This window comes from Argopecten irradians, chromosome 6, assembly GCF_041381155.1.
Source record: "Argopecten irradians isolate NY chromosome 6, Ai_NY, whole genome shotgun sequence".
In the NCBI taxonomy this organism is placed as follows: domain Eukaryota; kingdom Metazoa; phylum Mollusca; class Bivalvia; order Pectinida; family Pectinidae; genus Argopecten; species Argopecten irradians.
Genome location: NC_091139.1, coordinates 26154101 through 26170863, shown reverse-complemented (window position 1 = coordinate 26170863; position 16763 = coordinate 26154101). Strand labels below are relative to the sequence as shown.

Below are 16763 nucleotides of genomic sequence, written 5' to 3'. Positions count from 1 at the left end.
GGGAGATAACTCAGTAATATTGAAGATGAAATATGAGGTATCCAAATACATATTCAGACATGTTAACCTTTGGTGAGCAAAAAGAGGTAGATTTTTGACTCAAAAGCGGTAGCATTACACGCGGCATTTTTTGCGACGCGTCAGAGATATATAAATATCAATAATATGCAAAATAATTACAAAAACATATTTTGTTTACTAATTATGATTTAACTTTAATTATTACCATAGGCCTTGCATTGGTGGCTCATTTTGTATTTTTTAAATGTTAATTAAGGCTTACATTAAATTTAGAAGATGAAAAATGCCAATAAATACATTGTATACTTTTATTTCAATGCTATTTATCACCTTTTTCAATTATACATTTTGTCTATTTTTTTGTGTTTTTTTCCACTTTTTTTTTTTTTTTTGTAATACATACTGGACTCGTTTTCTTTTGATTTATGCAAGAAAAAATACAAATTTTTGTTTCTGAAATTTACACCAATATTCTAGAGAAATAATCACCCTGAAAAAAATAATAACTTTTTTTTAATGATATCCTGAAAAAATATACCAAAATCCGGCTCCTTTATTAGAATCAACCCATTCCAAAATGGCGGCCATTACGATTGCAAAGTTTATGATTTTCAGCAGACACTGTATGCCTATTTTACATTAAAAACGTGAGTAAATCATTTCAATTATAAGTAGTGTTTGTTTTTGAAATGATGCTTACTATTTTTAAGCACACAATTTATTGAAAGGCCAGATGATTATTTCCTAACGGTAGGCCTACGTAACACACATCGTTACACTCAGACACAAGCCAAGGTGGAACTAGCCCCAGGCTGCTAATTAGCACCAGTGGGTGTTGGTCAGGGAGTGTTCACATCTCCTTTGTATACTTAATTATGAAGCAAGTCACCCTACTCAGTCTGGTATGCATTTTGAAGCCACCATGGCAGCCCCAACCGACTATGAAAAATTCAGAAATCGGAAGAAGAAAAAAATGAAGACGATGTTTTGCAGAAATCGGAATATTTGGATATTAAAGCGGTAGGCGGAATATCAGTCTCAAAAGCGGTAGACTTCCGCCAGAATCGGTAGGGTTAACATGTCTGCATATTGCTCTTACCTGTAATCTGTATCAGACTCTAGCTGGAACCAAAAATCACTAAAACTATCATAGTTTGGAAATGATGTGTTCTTTCCTTTCTTTCTATGATTTTTTCCATGATGCTTATTAGAATTTCTATGTCTGAAAAAAAAGTAAATGTGATTATCTTCCCTTGCTTGGTAATGGATATTTTATTCTTATCTTATAATGAGTATTATTATACATGTATATACCACATCATAATACAAAACTGCTATGTTACATTTTCATAAATATATAGGTCATATACCGCAATCATGGATGACATTATGAGCTTACAAGCAAAGATATCAGTTGTTCAAGGGAGATTACTTATACATACACCAATAGATGAAAATTATAATCAAAATTCTAAAACTAACACTGTTCATCTCAAGCAAGTATAGTATCAATGATTTAAACACTTGTTGTATTAGATTACATTATCTGTAGGAATGGTGCTATCTAAGGATGTTTTTGCTAGATAAAGTTACCCTGGAATAAAATTATTTTCAGATGTTTTTGTTAGACTAGTTTTCTTTCGAATGGTGCTATCTTTGCAATTTTTTGTTAAACTAGTCTTCTTTGGAGTTATATGCTATCTTTAGATGTTTTTGCTAGACTAGCTTTGTTTTTCCTAGACAAAGTTACCTTGGACTAAATTAAACTATCTTCGGTTGTTTTTGCTAGACTAGATTTGCTAGACAAAACCTTAGGATGAAACTTTGGATGGTTTTGCTGGACTTACTTTGGAATGATGCTGTCTGGTGGAGTATGTTCCACCCTGTACCCTTCCTCCCACAACCGGTCTAGGATGGTATTGTTGCCAAGGAAATGGCCTGTAAAAAACAAAGTTAATTGTCTGTCAAAATCTTTTTTTGCCATAGAAATGACAGGTAAATACAGGTAAAAGTTTATTTTAGGTAAAACATGTTGCTTGCTACCATGGAAATGGTTCACAAAAAGGAAAAATCAAAATTATTTGTATGCATGAAAAATAGGATTTGTTACCATTGAAATGACTTTCAACAAACATAGGTTAAAGTTCAATGAAGATTGTTTATTAGCAACAGTGATCCAACGTTAAGTTTTGGACAAAGAAATTTATTTGTAGTTGTTAGATAGTCCTTATGTAAAACTGAGATGACCATTAAAACAGCTCTCTTATTTATCAAGGGAAAATATTGTGATTGCTCATCATTTTCTATCACAATATAAACATCATTATTCAACAGTATTTGACAGCTCACACTTTGAAGTATTCAACAAACAATAATACATTTTTATTAATATCACAAAATTATTATTTTTGAGTTATGAAAGATAAAGGGAATGAGGTTGTCTGTATATTTGTCAAGCTATCTGTCTGTAATTAGGAACACCTAGAGTTATCATCCAAGTTTTCTTCGATTCTGGGCCCAGATGATGTAATACTAGCATACTGAATGTTTATATAGTTAATGTACTTGATAACATTTCAACTCCACACAAACTGTGTGTAACACAGACCTAATTGTTTCTTTGTGTTCCATATCTGTAATTGTAAACATGCAATTGCATTTTAAACAGATTGTGTTTCTGTCAAAAAAATAGGGTTTATTACAAATAGAATGAAGTGTTTGATTTTTTGAACAGTATCAGTTAAACACCATCTTACTTAAGTGACCTGGAAGTGCACCAGATGTATTTATATTTTAATTAAAAACTGAAGAAATCTAACAGAAGAAATCTGTTTTTGCCCAACATGTTTAAAAATGTTTATAATGAGATTTTAATTATTGCATTTGGTCAAGTGTACCCACATTTCATCCCATAAACTACCTGAATAAGTAACATATAGGTAACAACATCTGTCCAACCTCTTGGGTAGTAGAATTTTTGACTCAGATACTTGGTGTTGAGTTAAAGGGATACAGGTGTACCATTCAAAAGATAATGGCATCAAGCAGTGGAGACATATTACAGAGTTATCTCCCTTGCTGGTAGGTATTGATTGTAATAACATTATTTTGTGAGGGAAAACTACTCGGTATGTCATTTTTGCTGATAAATATGATGTGCAACATTCATAAAATCATGACTTAAAAACAATCAATACATTCCACAAGGGTAGATAACTCTGTAATATGCAAATACAGAATACATTTTTTTCATTTGTATGAACAACAGTTGCAACATTATACATCATTTCAGTACCAGTGTGGCATGATATAGCTGTTACATGTATCTGTTAATGTCTGTGTTTAAACCATCTGCTGATTTACAGAAAATTACTGAACAGAAATTGTTATTGTTTTATTTAATATCTAATTTTCACATGCATGTATGCCCGGATGAAAAAGTGAATTTTACAATGGGCTGGCTTATGTTTATGTAGTGGCCACCTCCTAAGTATTGCTATCTATTATAGAGAGAGGGGCATTGAAATGTACATGTATATGATACAACATCAACTACCAATCCTGATTTTTTCTCTCTTTAATTTGATTCTATAAGAAAACACTGTCTACAATTCACAGACTGAAAATATATAATACTACAAATACTACTAGACTGTCGACCATAAAATTTATCTACGCTGTCAGTAACAATCGCCACGGAAACAGCATGAGCCTCCATGAGGTATGCTTAAAGCTAGAGATTATACTGTTTACCTGTTACAACAGGTGAGATCAAAGACAAAAATGCATTCCAGTATCAAATTATGATAGATGCACCCCACAGGTAAATCAAGTCTACGACAACAACAACACAAAAAATCATTCTGACTCCTAACTTTGCCTACAGCAACTAAACATCAAATTCACGAAGGTTTGTTCCAGGGGGAAATAATGTCTGGTATCTTTACAATTATTGAATTTTTAAGTCTTGAATTTATATGCATTCTCAAATAGGAGTTTAATATCCCTTCATAGCAAGGTATAACGTGTGAACATCAATGTTATTACAAGCGTACAACACAAATGAAATGGATATGTTAGATGTTTAACGGTTGTTAAAAGTCGAGATCCGCCAACACACACACCCTTAGGTATCCGAAAACACAGACTCTAATTTCAAGGATGCACAAAAGTATTGTTTTCATTTAGAATTTATCACTTGTGTTAAATTTCTTTGAATGATGTTTTATAGCATGGAGTTCAACAGGTTTATTCTCATTTGTACAGAAATATGTTCAGAAGCAGAGATTAAATCTACCAGATCACCAGGACCTATATACTTAAGATATTTGCCCATGGCAGGTGCTTGCAGTCAATATTTGTAACAAATCTGTACTCTTCAAAATATTTTATCACTTACTTTTATTCCATATCTAGAATTTCTGTTCACTTTTTATTTGATATAAAATATAATTTGATGTGGCAGATTCAATGTTTAATTAAAATATTTGGAATGATAGTGAAAATGTTTATTATTTAGAATGAGAGTTATGAATATTTTTTTAAGTTTACTAACAGGTATATGTAATTTTTCTGATGATCAGATGAACAGAAAATTACCCTAGCTATGGTATTACTGTTAGTTTACCCACTCCATAGAGTTGTCTCCCCTTCAAAGCTTTGTGCAATATATGTTGTAGCCAACAGAATTTTAGGAAAATTTCGTAATGATTGTAGAAAACTTTATAAAATCATTATAAAATTAGAACTGATGATGTATTAGTCAAGAGCAACTTGCCCAAAACCTAGCAAAAATCGCTGGAAACTTTTTTTGAAGACTCTTGACGTTTTAACAGCGGTAACTATTTCGTTTCTGTAATTACTGAAAACAGCCTCTTAAGATGAAAGGAAATGAAGTGACAGTGAATCAGTGTAAACTTTAGTGGTATTTTCATCTCAAGATGTGTACCTGGTCGGTACGGCCAAGTATCGGGGTGTGATCGGTGCCAAAATCTGTAAAACAGGACTAGGTAGCGTAGTGGGTGTTTATACAACCTCCGTGTCGCAATCACAGACTACAGACCTCTGAGGCTACTGGTAAAGGTATGGCATTTAATGTTCTGGAAACTGTTTACCTAGCATTGTATTGAATTGGCAACTAGCACTTCGCCATCTACAAACTGATTGCAAAACCTATCAGCTCTCCATTCCCAGCCTAAGTAGGTCCTGATATTCCTTAAGTCTAGCCACCATACACATTCCATTTGATTCTTCCTCCAAACCACCCTCACATTACACCTGTTTTGTTTTATTGGTTTTTCATAGTTTCTCCCTCCCATTCTTAACTCAATCACCCCTGAAGACATGTTTGAACTATTCTGCTTCAAAGGCTGGAACAGTTCATTATGAATTTATAGGGGTGAATGAGTTATAATTAGTCCATGATACCCAACATTAATTAATTTCTTTCATGTTTTCTGTTTCTTTTTTGCTTAGGTCCTCCCCTTGATAATTCATCCCTGCCCCCTGTCCCCTCCATGATGTATTCACTATGTTGTCCTCTTCCTCTCATTTTCCTCTTTGAATATTTTTGACCTTGTTTGTGTTCCCTAATAAGCCCCTCCCACACTCACACACCTAAGATATATATGTATGATATGTAACCTTTGTTTTCTTAACTCCTCTAAACTTCCTAACAGTGTTATCCTTTCAAATCAAGGATTCAAATGCCTTTAAATTTACCCATATTCCCATGTATACCATGCACCTATTATGAATCAATTCTTATGCTAGCCTTTTTGTACTTAAATGCCTCATTCAATCTTTTAACATGTATTTTCTCTGAACCCCTAGCCCATTCAAAACATTTAATTTGTTATGAAGGTTTCCTCCTGTTTGTATCAATTCCATCACAGAAATGAGATATCCATCCCATTGTTCCTGTGAGATGTAACCTTGACCCTTAACCACATTTAACTTTCCATCAATTTTCTCTTAACAACTGTGAGTGCAATAAATCATCTCCTAGAAACATGCATGCTGAAGTATATTGCAATGTAACAGCAAAATAAATGCTTTCATTGGCACACAATAAGCCGACCTCTTCACCGAGTGACAGTTCAAAAACTTTTAAGCATTATTTTAATTATTATAATGAATCATAATATGAACTTGATCATATACTTAATCTGATGGTCTTAAAAACAGTAATGAATGGTTACTCAGATGTAATGTTAACATGCATCTGAAAGCTTCTCAAATACATGTAGTCATCATTTGTGAGACATAAATCATGGATTTTAAGTGACTAAGCATGTGGAACAATTGCTCATTCTGCCAAACTATTTTGAATCATTTTCACAGTCATTAAGAATTTATTGCTATTTTCCCATTTCATTAAAATAAAACATTCATTTCTTTTGCCAGAAGGGAAACATTACGATTTGCTTCCCCACCATGTCCAGATTTGCCTTAATTAAGATGAAATATGATTCATCTTGATGATTACATGTAAAGAAGCATTAACGACATTTTCTCATTATCCCCCTTCACCATTCCCCCCCTCCTTTTATACCTTCACATGCCTCCAGAAACCTTAACTCTCTGTATCCCTCACAGCATCATTCAGTGGTTAAGACAAAAAGTTATGTTTCAGCAGTTGTCTTGAGGTTTCTCGAAATGTTTGATATGATGGATGGATTGTTTTCTGGATTACAGTTCAAACCCTGCTGTACATTTGTATCTTTATTCTCGGCAAATGCTCATCATCTCTACTGGGGCCTAAGCTATATGTATATATGTATTAACGCAGGTGTAAACCAAATGCTTTAGCACATGATCCCCATCCATCTTATGACACAGATAGGTGCCCCTCTTTAGCCCCTGAATTACCATCCTATATCTCATTGCACCCATGCACCAAGACTTAACAATTTCTCTCTAATTCAAAATAATGCAGAAAATGCTAGCTAGTTAATGATATCTGCCTATCTCCAACAACCTCAGAATTCCATCTATGTCACCATGTACCATACCAGGAATCCAAGAACAAATTGTACAGTAATTTGAGAGACAGTCCATATTATCTAGTGAATTGCCCTTGCGGAGTCATTCACCCCTGGAGACACATTTGAACTCTTCTAATCGAATGACTGGGGAAGTTCACTATGAATCTGCAGGGGTGGATGGGTTAAACAGGATAATTGCACTATACAGCTGTACATTGGTTAAAACTGGCTGGTCAGTATTGAAGAATTTTAAACATGGATGTCCCTTATTTATACATGTCAAGGAGTATTAAACTTTCCATCTGGTATTCACAACCGATCACTTGGATATACTTCATTAGTGTAGTGAAACTTCAGCCTGCCAACCTCTTATCCCCTCACATTGGTTAACTTATTATCTACATCCCCAACGAGCATTCAGGAAAGGGTTGAGTAATGGCAGTGTACTACAGGGACTTATCACAAATTACTTAAAGGAGGGCAGTTCAGATGACTGATACAAAATAATAGTATAGTTTTTGTTGTCCCTGAAACCATCCTACTTCCCCAACAACCCATTGAATTGTGTACTGCAAAACCTGCCTTAGTGACCACTTCTGTATAATAAGACATTTTTCATTGCGTGTCTAATCATAAATTTCACAAGACAATTTAACTTGACCTTTGAATACAGACCATATCCAAATGAAAATAAAATACAGATCACTTGAAAATGAAGACAACAATTTGTTTGTGATGCTTCAGTTCTCTTTCTCCCTCTATGCTTGCATTTGCAACTGATATGACTTGTCCATTACCAAGATCAGGCCCCGGTGACAGGTAGTTAACACTTCAGTACACTGGTCCCCCCCCCCCAAAAAATTAGTCAGTGATCAAAACCTCCTGTAGCCTAGTTAGTATATGTTCCTCCTTAGACTGGTCAGTGATACTCTTTCCTTGTGGTCAGCTCCCTCTTCCCTGGTCAGTTATCAGTCCCCCATGTTTTGGTCTGTAATGATCAGCTGTCAGTCTGTATTTGTAAGCAATAACTCACAGTGGGGTACATTTGATTAAAGTAATGGGATCCACCATACTTTCTCTGATTACCATTCCCTGCTGATAGACCGACCTTACATAGCTTATTACCTCCCCTTACTGATAAACTTATCCTACATATCCTAATTACCTCCCCTGACTGATAGACCTACCATCCATACCTAATTACCTCCCCTTACTAATAGACCGACCCTACATATCCTAATTACCTCAGCTCATTGATAGACAACCCTACATATCTTGATTATCTCCCCTTATAAAACAGACCTACCCTACATATCCTAATTACCTCCCCTTACTGATAAACAAACCCTACATATCTTGATTATCTCCCCTTTCTAACAGACCTACCCTACATATCCTAATTACCTCCCCTTACTGATAAACAACCCTACATATCTTAATTATCTCCCTTACTGATAGACCTACCCTACATATTTTATACCTCCCCTTACTGATAGACCTACCTACATATCCTAATTACCTCCCCTTACTGATAGACCTACCCTACATATCCTAATTACCTCCCCTTACTGATAGACCTACCCTACATATCCTAATTACCTCCCCTCCTACTGATAGACCTACCCTACATATCCTAACTATTACCTTACCTGATAGACCTACCCTACATATCCTAATTACCTCCCTTACTGATAGACCTACCCTACATATCCTAATTACCTCCCCTTACTGATAGACCTACCCTACATATCCTCCTAATTACCTCCCCTTACTAAGATACCTACCTACCCTACATATCCTAATTACCTCCCCTTACTGATAGACCTACCCTACATATCCTAATTACCTCCCCTTACTGATAGACCCTACCCTACCCCCCTACTGATAGACCTACCCTACATATCCTAATTACCTCCCCTTACTGATAGACCTACCCTACATATCCTAATTACCTCCCCTTACTGATAGACCTACCCTACATATCCTAATTACCTCCATTACTGATAGACCTACCCTACATATCCTAATTACCTCCATTACTAATAGACCTACCCTACATATCCTAATTACCTCCCTTACTGATAGACCTAATATCCTACATATCTAATACCTTTACCCCTACTAGATCCTAATTACCTCCCCTTACTAATAGACCTACCCTACATATCCTAATTTACCTCCCCTTACTGATAGACCTACCCTACATATCCTAATTTCCTCCCCTTACTAATAGACCTACCCTACATATCCTAATTTCCTCCCCTTACTAATAGACCTACCCTACATATCCTAATTACCTCCCCTTACTAATAGACCTACCCTACATATCCTAATTTCCTCCCCTTACTAATAGACCTACTACAAATCCTAATTACCTCCCCTTACTAATAGACCTACCTACATATCCTAGTTACCTCCCCTTACTAATAGACCTACCCTACATATCCTAATTACCTCCCCTTACTGATAGACCTACCCTACATATCCTAATTACCTCCCCTTACTGATAGACCTACCCTACATATCCTAATTACCTCCTCCCTTACTATAGACCTACCCTACATATCCTAATACCTCCCCTTACTAATAGACCTACCCTACATATCCTAATTACCTCCCCTTACTGATAGACCTACCCTACATATCCTAGTTACCTCCCTTTACTGATAGACCTACCCTACATATCCTAATTACCTCCCTTACTAATAGACCTACCCTACATATCCTAATTACCTCCCCTTACTGATAGACCTACCCTACATATCCTAATTACCTCCCTTACTAATAGACCTACCCCTACATATCCTAATTACCTCCCTTACTGATAGACCTACCCTACATATCCTAATTACCTCCCCTTACTGATAGACCTACCTACATATCCTTATAATAGACCTTCCCTAATTTCCTCCCCTTACTAATAGACCTACCCTACATATCCTAATTACCTCCCCTTACTGATAGACCTACCCTACATATCCTAGTTTACCTCCCCTTACTGATAGCACCCTACCCCTACATATCCTAATTACCTCCCCTTACTGATAGACCTACCCTACATATCCTAATTACCTTGATAGACCGACCCACATATCCCCTCTTATTACTAATAGAACCTAGTTACCCTACATATCCTAATTACCTCCCTTACTAATAGACCTACCACTACATATCCCCTTACGATCGAACCTATACCTCCCCTCCCCTACTAATAGACCTACCCTACATATCCTAAATACCTCCCTTACTGATAGACCTACCCTACATATCCTAGTTTACCTCCCCTTACTGATAGACCTACCCTACTATATCCTAATTACCTCCCCTTACTGATAGACCTACCCTACATATCCTAATTACCTCCCCTTACTAATAGACCTACCCTACATATCCTAATTACCTCCGTTCACCTGATAGACCTACCCTACCCTATCCTAGTTACCTCCCTTACTGATAGACCTACCCTACATATCCTAATTACCTCCTCCCTTACTGATAGACCTACCCCTACATATCCTAATTTCCTCCCTTACTGATAGACCTACCCTACATATCCTAATTACCTCCCCTTACTAATAGACCTACCCTACATATCCTAATTACCTCCCTTACTAATAGACCTACCCTACATATCCTAATTACCTCCCCTTAACTAATAGACCTACCCTACATATCCTATTTTCCCCTTACTATTAGACCTACCCTACCTCTTACTTACTGATAGACCTACCCTACATATCCTAATTACCTCCCCTTACTGAATAGACCTACCCTACATATCCTAATTACCTCCCTTACTATAGACCTACTCTACATATCCTAATTACCTCCCCTTACTGATAGACCTACCCTCTACATATCCTAATTACCTCCCCCTTACTGATAGACCTACTCTACATATCCTAATTACCTCCCCTTACTGATAGACCTACCTACATATCCTAATTACCTCCCCTTACTGATAGACCTACCCTACATATCCTAATTACCTCCCCTTACTGATAGACCTACCCTACATATCCTAATTTCCCTCCCTTACTGATAGACCTACCCTACATATCCTAATTACCTCCCCTTACTGATAGACCTACCCTACATATCCTAGTTACCTCCCCTTACTGATAGACCTACCCTACATATCCTAGTTACCTCCTCTTACTAATAGACCTACCCTACATATCCTAATTACCTCCCCTTACTGATAGACCTACCCTACATATCCTAATTACCTCCCTTACTGATAGACCTACCCTACATATCCTAATTACCTCCCCTTACTGATAGACCTACCCTACATATCCTAATTACCTCCCCTTACTGATAGACCTACCCTACATATCCTAATTACCTCCCTTACTGATAGACCTACCCTACATATCCTAATTACCTCCCCTTACTGATAGACCTACCCTACAATCCAATTACCCCCTACATAATCCTACATATCCTACCTCCCCTTACTGATAGACCTACCCTACATATCCTAATTACCTCCCCTACTGATAGACCTACCCTTTACATATCCTACTAGTTACCTCCCCTTACTGATAGACCTACTACCCTACATATCCTAATTACCTCCCCTTACTGATAGACCTACCCTACATATCCTAATTACCTCCCCTTACTGATAGACCTACCCTACATATCCTAATTACCTCCCCTTACTGATAGACCTACCCTACATATCCTAATTACCTCCCCTTACTAATAGACCTACCCTACATATCCTAATTACCTCCCCTTACTGATAGACCTACCCTACATATCCTAATTACCTCCCCTTACTAATAGACCTACCCTACATATCCTAATTACCTCCCCTTACTGATAGACCTACCCTACATATCCTAATTACCTCCCCTTACTGATAGACCTACCCTACATATCCTAATTACCTCCCCTTACTGATAGACCTACCCTACATATCCTAATTACCTCCCCTTACTAATAGACCTACCCTACATATCCTAATTACCTCCCCTTACTAATAGACCTACCCTACATATCCTAATTACCTCCCCTTACTGATAGACCTACCTACATATCCTAATTACCTCCCCTTACTGATAGACCTACCCTACATATCCTAATTACCTCCCCTTACTGATAGACCTACCCTACATATCCTAATTACCTCCCCTCCTTACTGATAGACCTACCCTACATATCCTAATTTCCTCCTTACTATAGACCTACCCTACATATCCTAATTACCTCCCCTTACTGATAGACCTACTCTACATATCCTAATTACAGTCTTCATTTTTTTTCCACAAAACATTTCACAAGTCATTTATAAGATATGGCTATCATAGATAAGGGGATATATTCTGATGTCCATAATTTATAAATTAACCCTTGGAAACTTCAATTAAGAATGATCAAAGTCCAAAATGACCTCAACATCAGATTTAACACAAAGATCATGTTAACAGTAGAAACCCATTTATCACTTGGTTCATTAACTCAAGTACTCCCTTGGCAAGATACGTAGGGGTCCATGACCGATTCATGTAAGATACATATGTAACTCTTTTTTTCTTCAAAAAAAGAAGAAGGCTGTTTTATATGAATATATATACCAGTCTATTAAAAATTATCTACAAAATATTATTACTAAGTAGGATTTTTCGATAGAAATTTCATTTTAGATAATGATTTATATGGACATACCGTGAACATAGTCATTATCAACTTTTCCAGAAAGATTTTGCAGGTATTTCCTCTATCATTCACTATAACCTTACTTCTCAATGGTATTACTTTGATTTTGTAATGCACCAATTGATATTTCATTTAAGATTTTGAGTTTTTGTAAATCTCTTGTTACAGAAACCTACTAGAACCGCAATCATTTGCCTTTCATTTGGTGACCTTCAGAGAAGTATGATACAAAATCCCAGCTCAAAGAATTGTTCATAGTGGCCAAGCCCAGATCTGTGGTTATTCTCTGGGTACTTGACTTTCCTCGTCCTCCTAAAGCTTAGGTACAACATTAAATGACCTAGACTATTGATAGGATGCTAAAGAAATTGTTGTGCAGTTGTCCGCAATATCAGAAGGAAGACTAGGAACAATACAAGAAATCCTATTTTTGATAGTTAAATGGTGTCCATACATGATTCCTCTGATACATAACTTTGTATGTCCCCATCTGTTAACCCCCTAGACCACATCACAGTGGTACCAGACCATCAGACTGGTGTGTATTACTGACACCACTAGGATCTGTGGTAGGAACCTGTATCTATACGATCACATAAAAAATCTTATCATTACACATAATTATATGCTGATACACACAACACTAGCCCCAGGGTAGCCAAACGTTTACAGCAACCTTTCATATCCACATCTGGTTTGGTTCCCTATAGTGTAAAGGAAAAGTGAGCTATACTACTTATAATATCGTACCTTTCAAAAACCCAGATAAAACATGGACTTTAATCTGTGAGACAAACCTCTAGCAATACAGGGTTCCAAGATCCCAAAACGGTGTGGGTAAAGTACAATTTACCGTTTACCTAGCGACAAAACAGGATATTGTTGTGAATAGTACATCAGGGAACATCTGAACAGATTTCAACAAAGGGCAATAACTCTGAATTTTATAACATGACCTGTTGCTATTCCATTATTTTTGCGTGCAAAAAATACCCAGAATGATAAACTAAAAAAATTTATACACTAGGGCATGTTGATTTTTTTAACTCCATGCAATGTCTGAAAAATGACTTGCTGTGAAAATCAATGAAAAATTTAAATTGTCATGATACAGGAATTGAAATAAAAGTGCAGCATGCAGGCATCTGTTCTGTTAGCTTAGATACCTCCTTAGGGTTGGTAATGGACGAACAGTTATTCATGATACGGGAGGTCTGATACAGAGGCTGACATCTCAACATGCTGCTTCCTCATCATATCTCCACTGATAAATGACAATTTTATACCTAAAAGTGTGAGCACATTTCTTTTTAATCTTGCATATCTCGCCTCCATTTTGAATTGGCCTTTCAAACTGGCCTTTTTAATTACACAAATGAGTAAATGATATGTTGTGTATCTTTTAAAACTCATATCTGCGACATAATAAACCTATGTGTGTAATCCACCGCCTTACCTTACAGATATTTCATAACCATTCAAAACATTTTAGTCTTAATCGCAAGCCATCTTTTTGATCTATCAGGTCAGAGATGAAATCTGTCAATAAGCTATATCAGAGAAACTTATGAATATTCTGAGATGAAATCTTCAATTAACTGTATCACAAAAATTGATTTGTGCTCTAGTATGTTTGTTTTTACCATAAATTTCAATCTAAATTTAAGAAAAATTGTTTGAATTTTTTTCTCAATATTATAATTATATTTTTATAATAGTCAATGAATAATTGTGAATCAAACAAAATAAGGAAATTTTGATTTGACTTCATCAGTCTCAAACAAAATTAATACCTACTGGTGGGAGTTTAAATTCAAGACATGATAAAAAAAGTCTTTTTATCAGGTAATTTGTTTTGGCATACTTACCGTAACTCTAACATTATGATCATCCCAAAAACGATATTCCAAATCTGGACAGTTTCAAACAAGTTAACCTAATTCCCTCTTCAAAGATTCCATTAATATATTGCTCATTATTTTTCAGTTTTCCGGTCTTTAATATATCCTTTCATCCCAAAAATATTTTACGAAAATTTTTCTTCACAGCAATAATAAATGAATAAAAAATGTACTTTCTGAGATAACATCTAGAGTTGCTATAAAGTACATTTAAAGAATTGTGCCAGTCATATACAACTTGTATATTGGAGACATTTTTTTCTAGTTTAAATCTGTCTTTGATTAAGAAATTAAATTATAATCATTTGATCTGTTTTTTCATATATAAGTGATATAAATAATGAAATGTTATCCTAGATGTGTGCAACCTTAATTAACCGATACTTAAACCTTATAACCTTTCATTCACCATTTTCCTATATATTCTCTGCTTATTTTTATTTCAATTTCAAATATTTCGTTGACAGTGTAAACAATTAAATGTTTTTAGAACAGTCTCTGTAGCAATAAACTGTTTATTAATGCAGGATATGTGATCAAGTGATTTTTTTTCAAATTTATTTTCCTTAACATGCTAATTATCTTACATATGCTTATTATCAAATGGGCTTATTATCGACCACATGCTTGTTATCATGTGGGCTTATTATCAGCCATATGCTTAATTATCATATGAGCTTATTATCGACCATATGCTTATTATCATATGGGCTTATTATTAAGCTTATTATCATATGCGCTTATTATCTACCATACGCTTATAATAATATGGGCTTATCATCATACATAGGCTTATTATCATGTGAGCTTATTATTGACCATATGCTTATTATCATACATAGGCTTATTATCATGTGAGGTTATTATTGACCATATGCTTATTATCATTTTTGCCTATCATCATACGTAGTCTTTTTATCATATGTGCTTATCATCAACCATAGGCTTATTATCATATGGGCTTATCATCAACCATATGCTTATTATCATATGGGCTTACTGTCTTTGATAGGCTTATATGTCCTACATACGGTTTATTTCAACAATACATGAACTTATTGTATTAAACATGGGCTTATTGTTAAGTCTGGACTGATTTCACTCATTGGCTGTTATAGTATAGAGCATGGGGTTATACTATTAAGCATAGGGTTATTCTTTTCTAAATGCCTCTGGCTTACTAACTTATTTGTAAATGGGCTTATTATCAGCTATGGACTAAAATTACTAAGATACTTGTCAACCTTGATTATACCAGACATAACGAGAATTATAACGAAATGTAGACATATATATATATCCAGACATGGACTTGTTACCTAAAACAGACATATTGTTGGTGCATTCCGTAAGGTTGAAATGGATTCCACATTCCAATTTGCGAGGTGATTAATGACTAAGTGCTAATCTCCTTTTTCAGATGAATTATGATAGTTTTGTTAAAAGTAAGCAATACCATTATCTATCTAGGTGGTCCTAAGCTCAGGTGGATAAACAAAGGAATTTAATCACAAAGTTAATTGTACCTTCAAGGTGATTGGCATTTCCTTGCTTTATTCAAATTACTTCGCAGATGTCAGCGGATCACCATGGTAGTAAATCTCGGCTGATCTTGGGTTTTATGGCTGTGGCTTGGAGAGTTGGATTAAAAAAGCAATAATAAGCCAACAGCTTTGATCTACTACAATATTACTGGTAAAAGTTCACTCTCCAAAATTACTAGGGTTCCAAATAGTTTGAGGTTCGCTTCAATAAAATTATTATTTTTTATCAATAATTAACATTAATTTCTTATAGAAATCAAATAAACCAAAAAGTAGGCATGTTTTTATACCAGAGAAAAATCAATTAGGACTTACTTTCAAGAAATATGGATATGCACTCATATCTTAATTAGTTCATGACCTAAAAGTTCAACTTAATTGAAAAAAAAAAAATGTCTGAAAAAGAAAAGATGTCTCTAAATTTCAAAATTACATATCCTTCTTATTTAGAATGATTCAAAGTTTCTTAAAATTCAGCATTAAAATTAATTGGATGTGTTTATACCTTCAACCGCCTCAACAATGATAAACCGATTTTGAATTGTACGTTTATCTACATTCTGTAAGGATTATACATAGGAATTGATATAGTACTAGAGATCTTTTATCCTTCATTTGTTGATGACATAATCACCAATTTAAGC

At 35.3% G+C, this 16763-nt stretch overlaps 1 protein-coding gene across 1 annotated transcript in view; it reads right to left on the bottom strand.

The window, feature by feature from the left end:
- Window positions 1–16763, bottom strand: part of LOC138325461 (metalloprotease TIKI2-like) — a 99116-nt gene that overhangs the window by 13599 nt on the left and 68754 nt on the right. Inside the window, exons 4-5 of the mRNA XM_069271140.1 lie at window positions 1869–1959; window positions 1121–1243 (exon numbers count right to left, since the gene is read on the bottom strand). Of these exons, the coding sequence (XP_069127241.1) occupies window positions 1121–1243; window positions 1869–1959 (214 nt within the window). The remainder of the gene's footprint in view (window positions 1–1120; window positions 1244–1868; window positions 1960–16763) is intronic.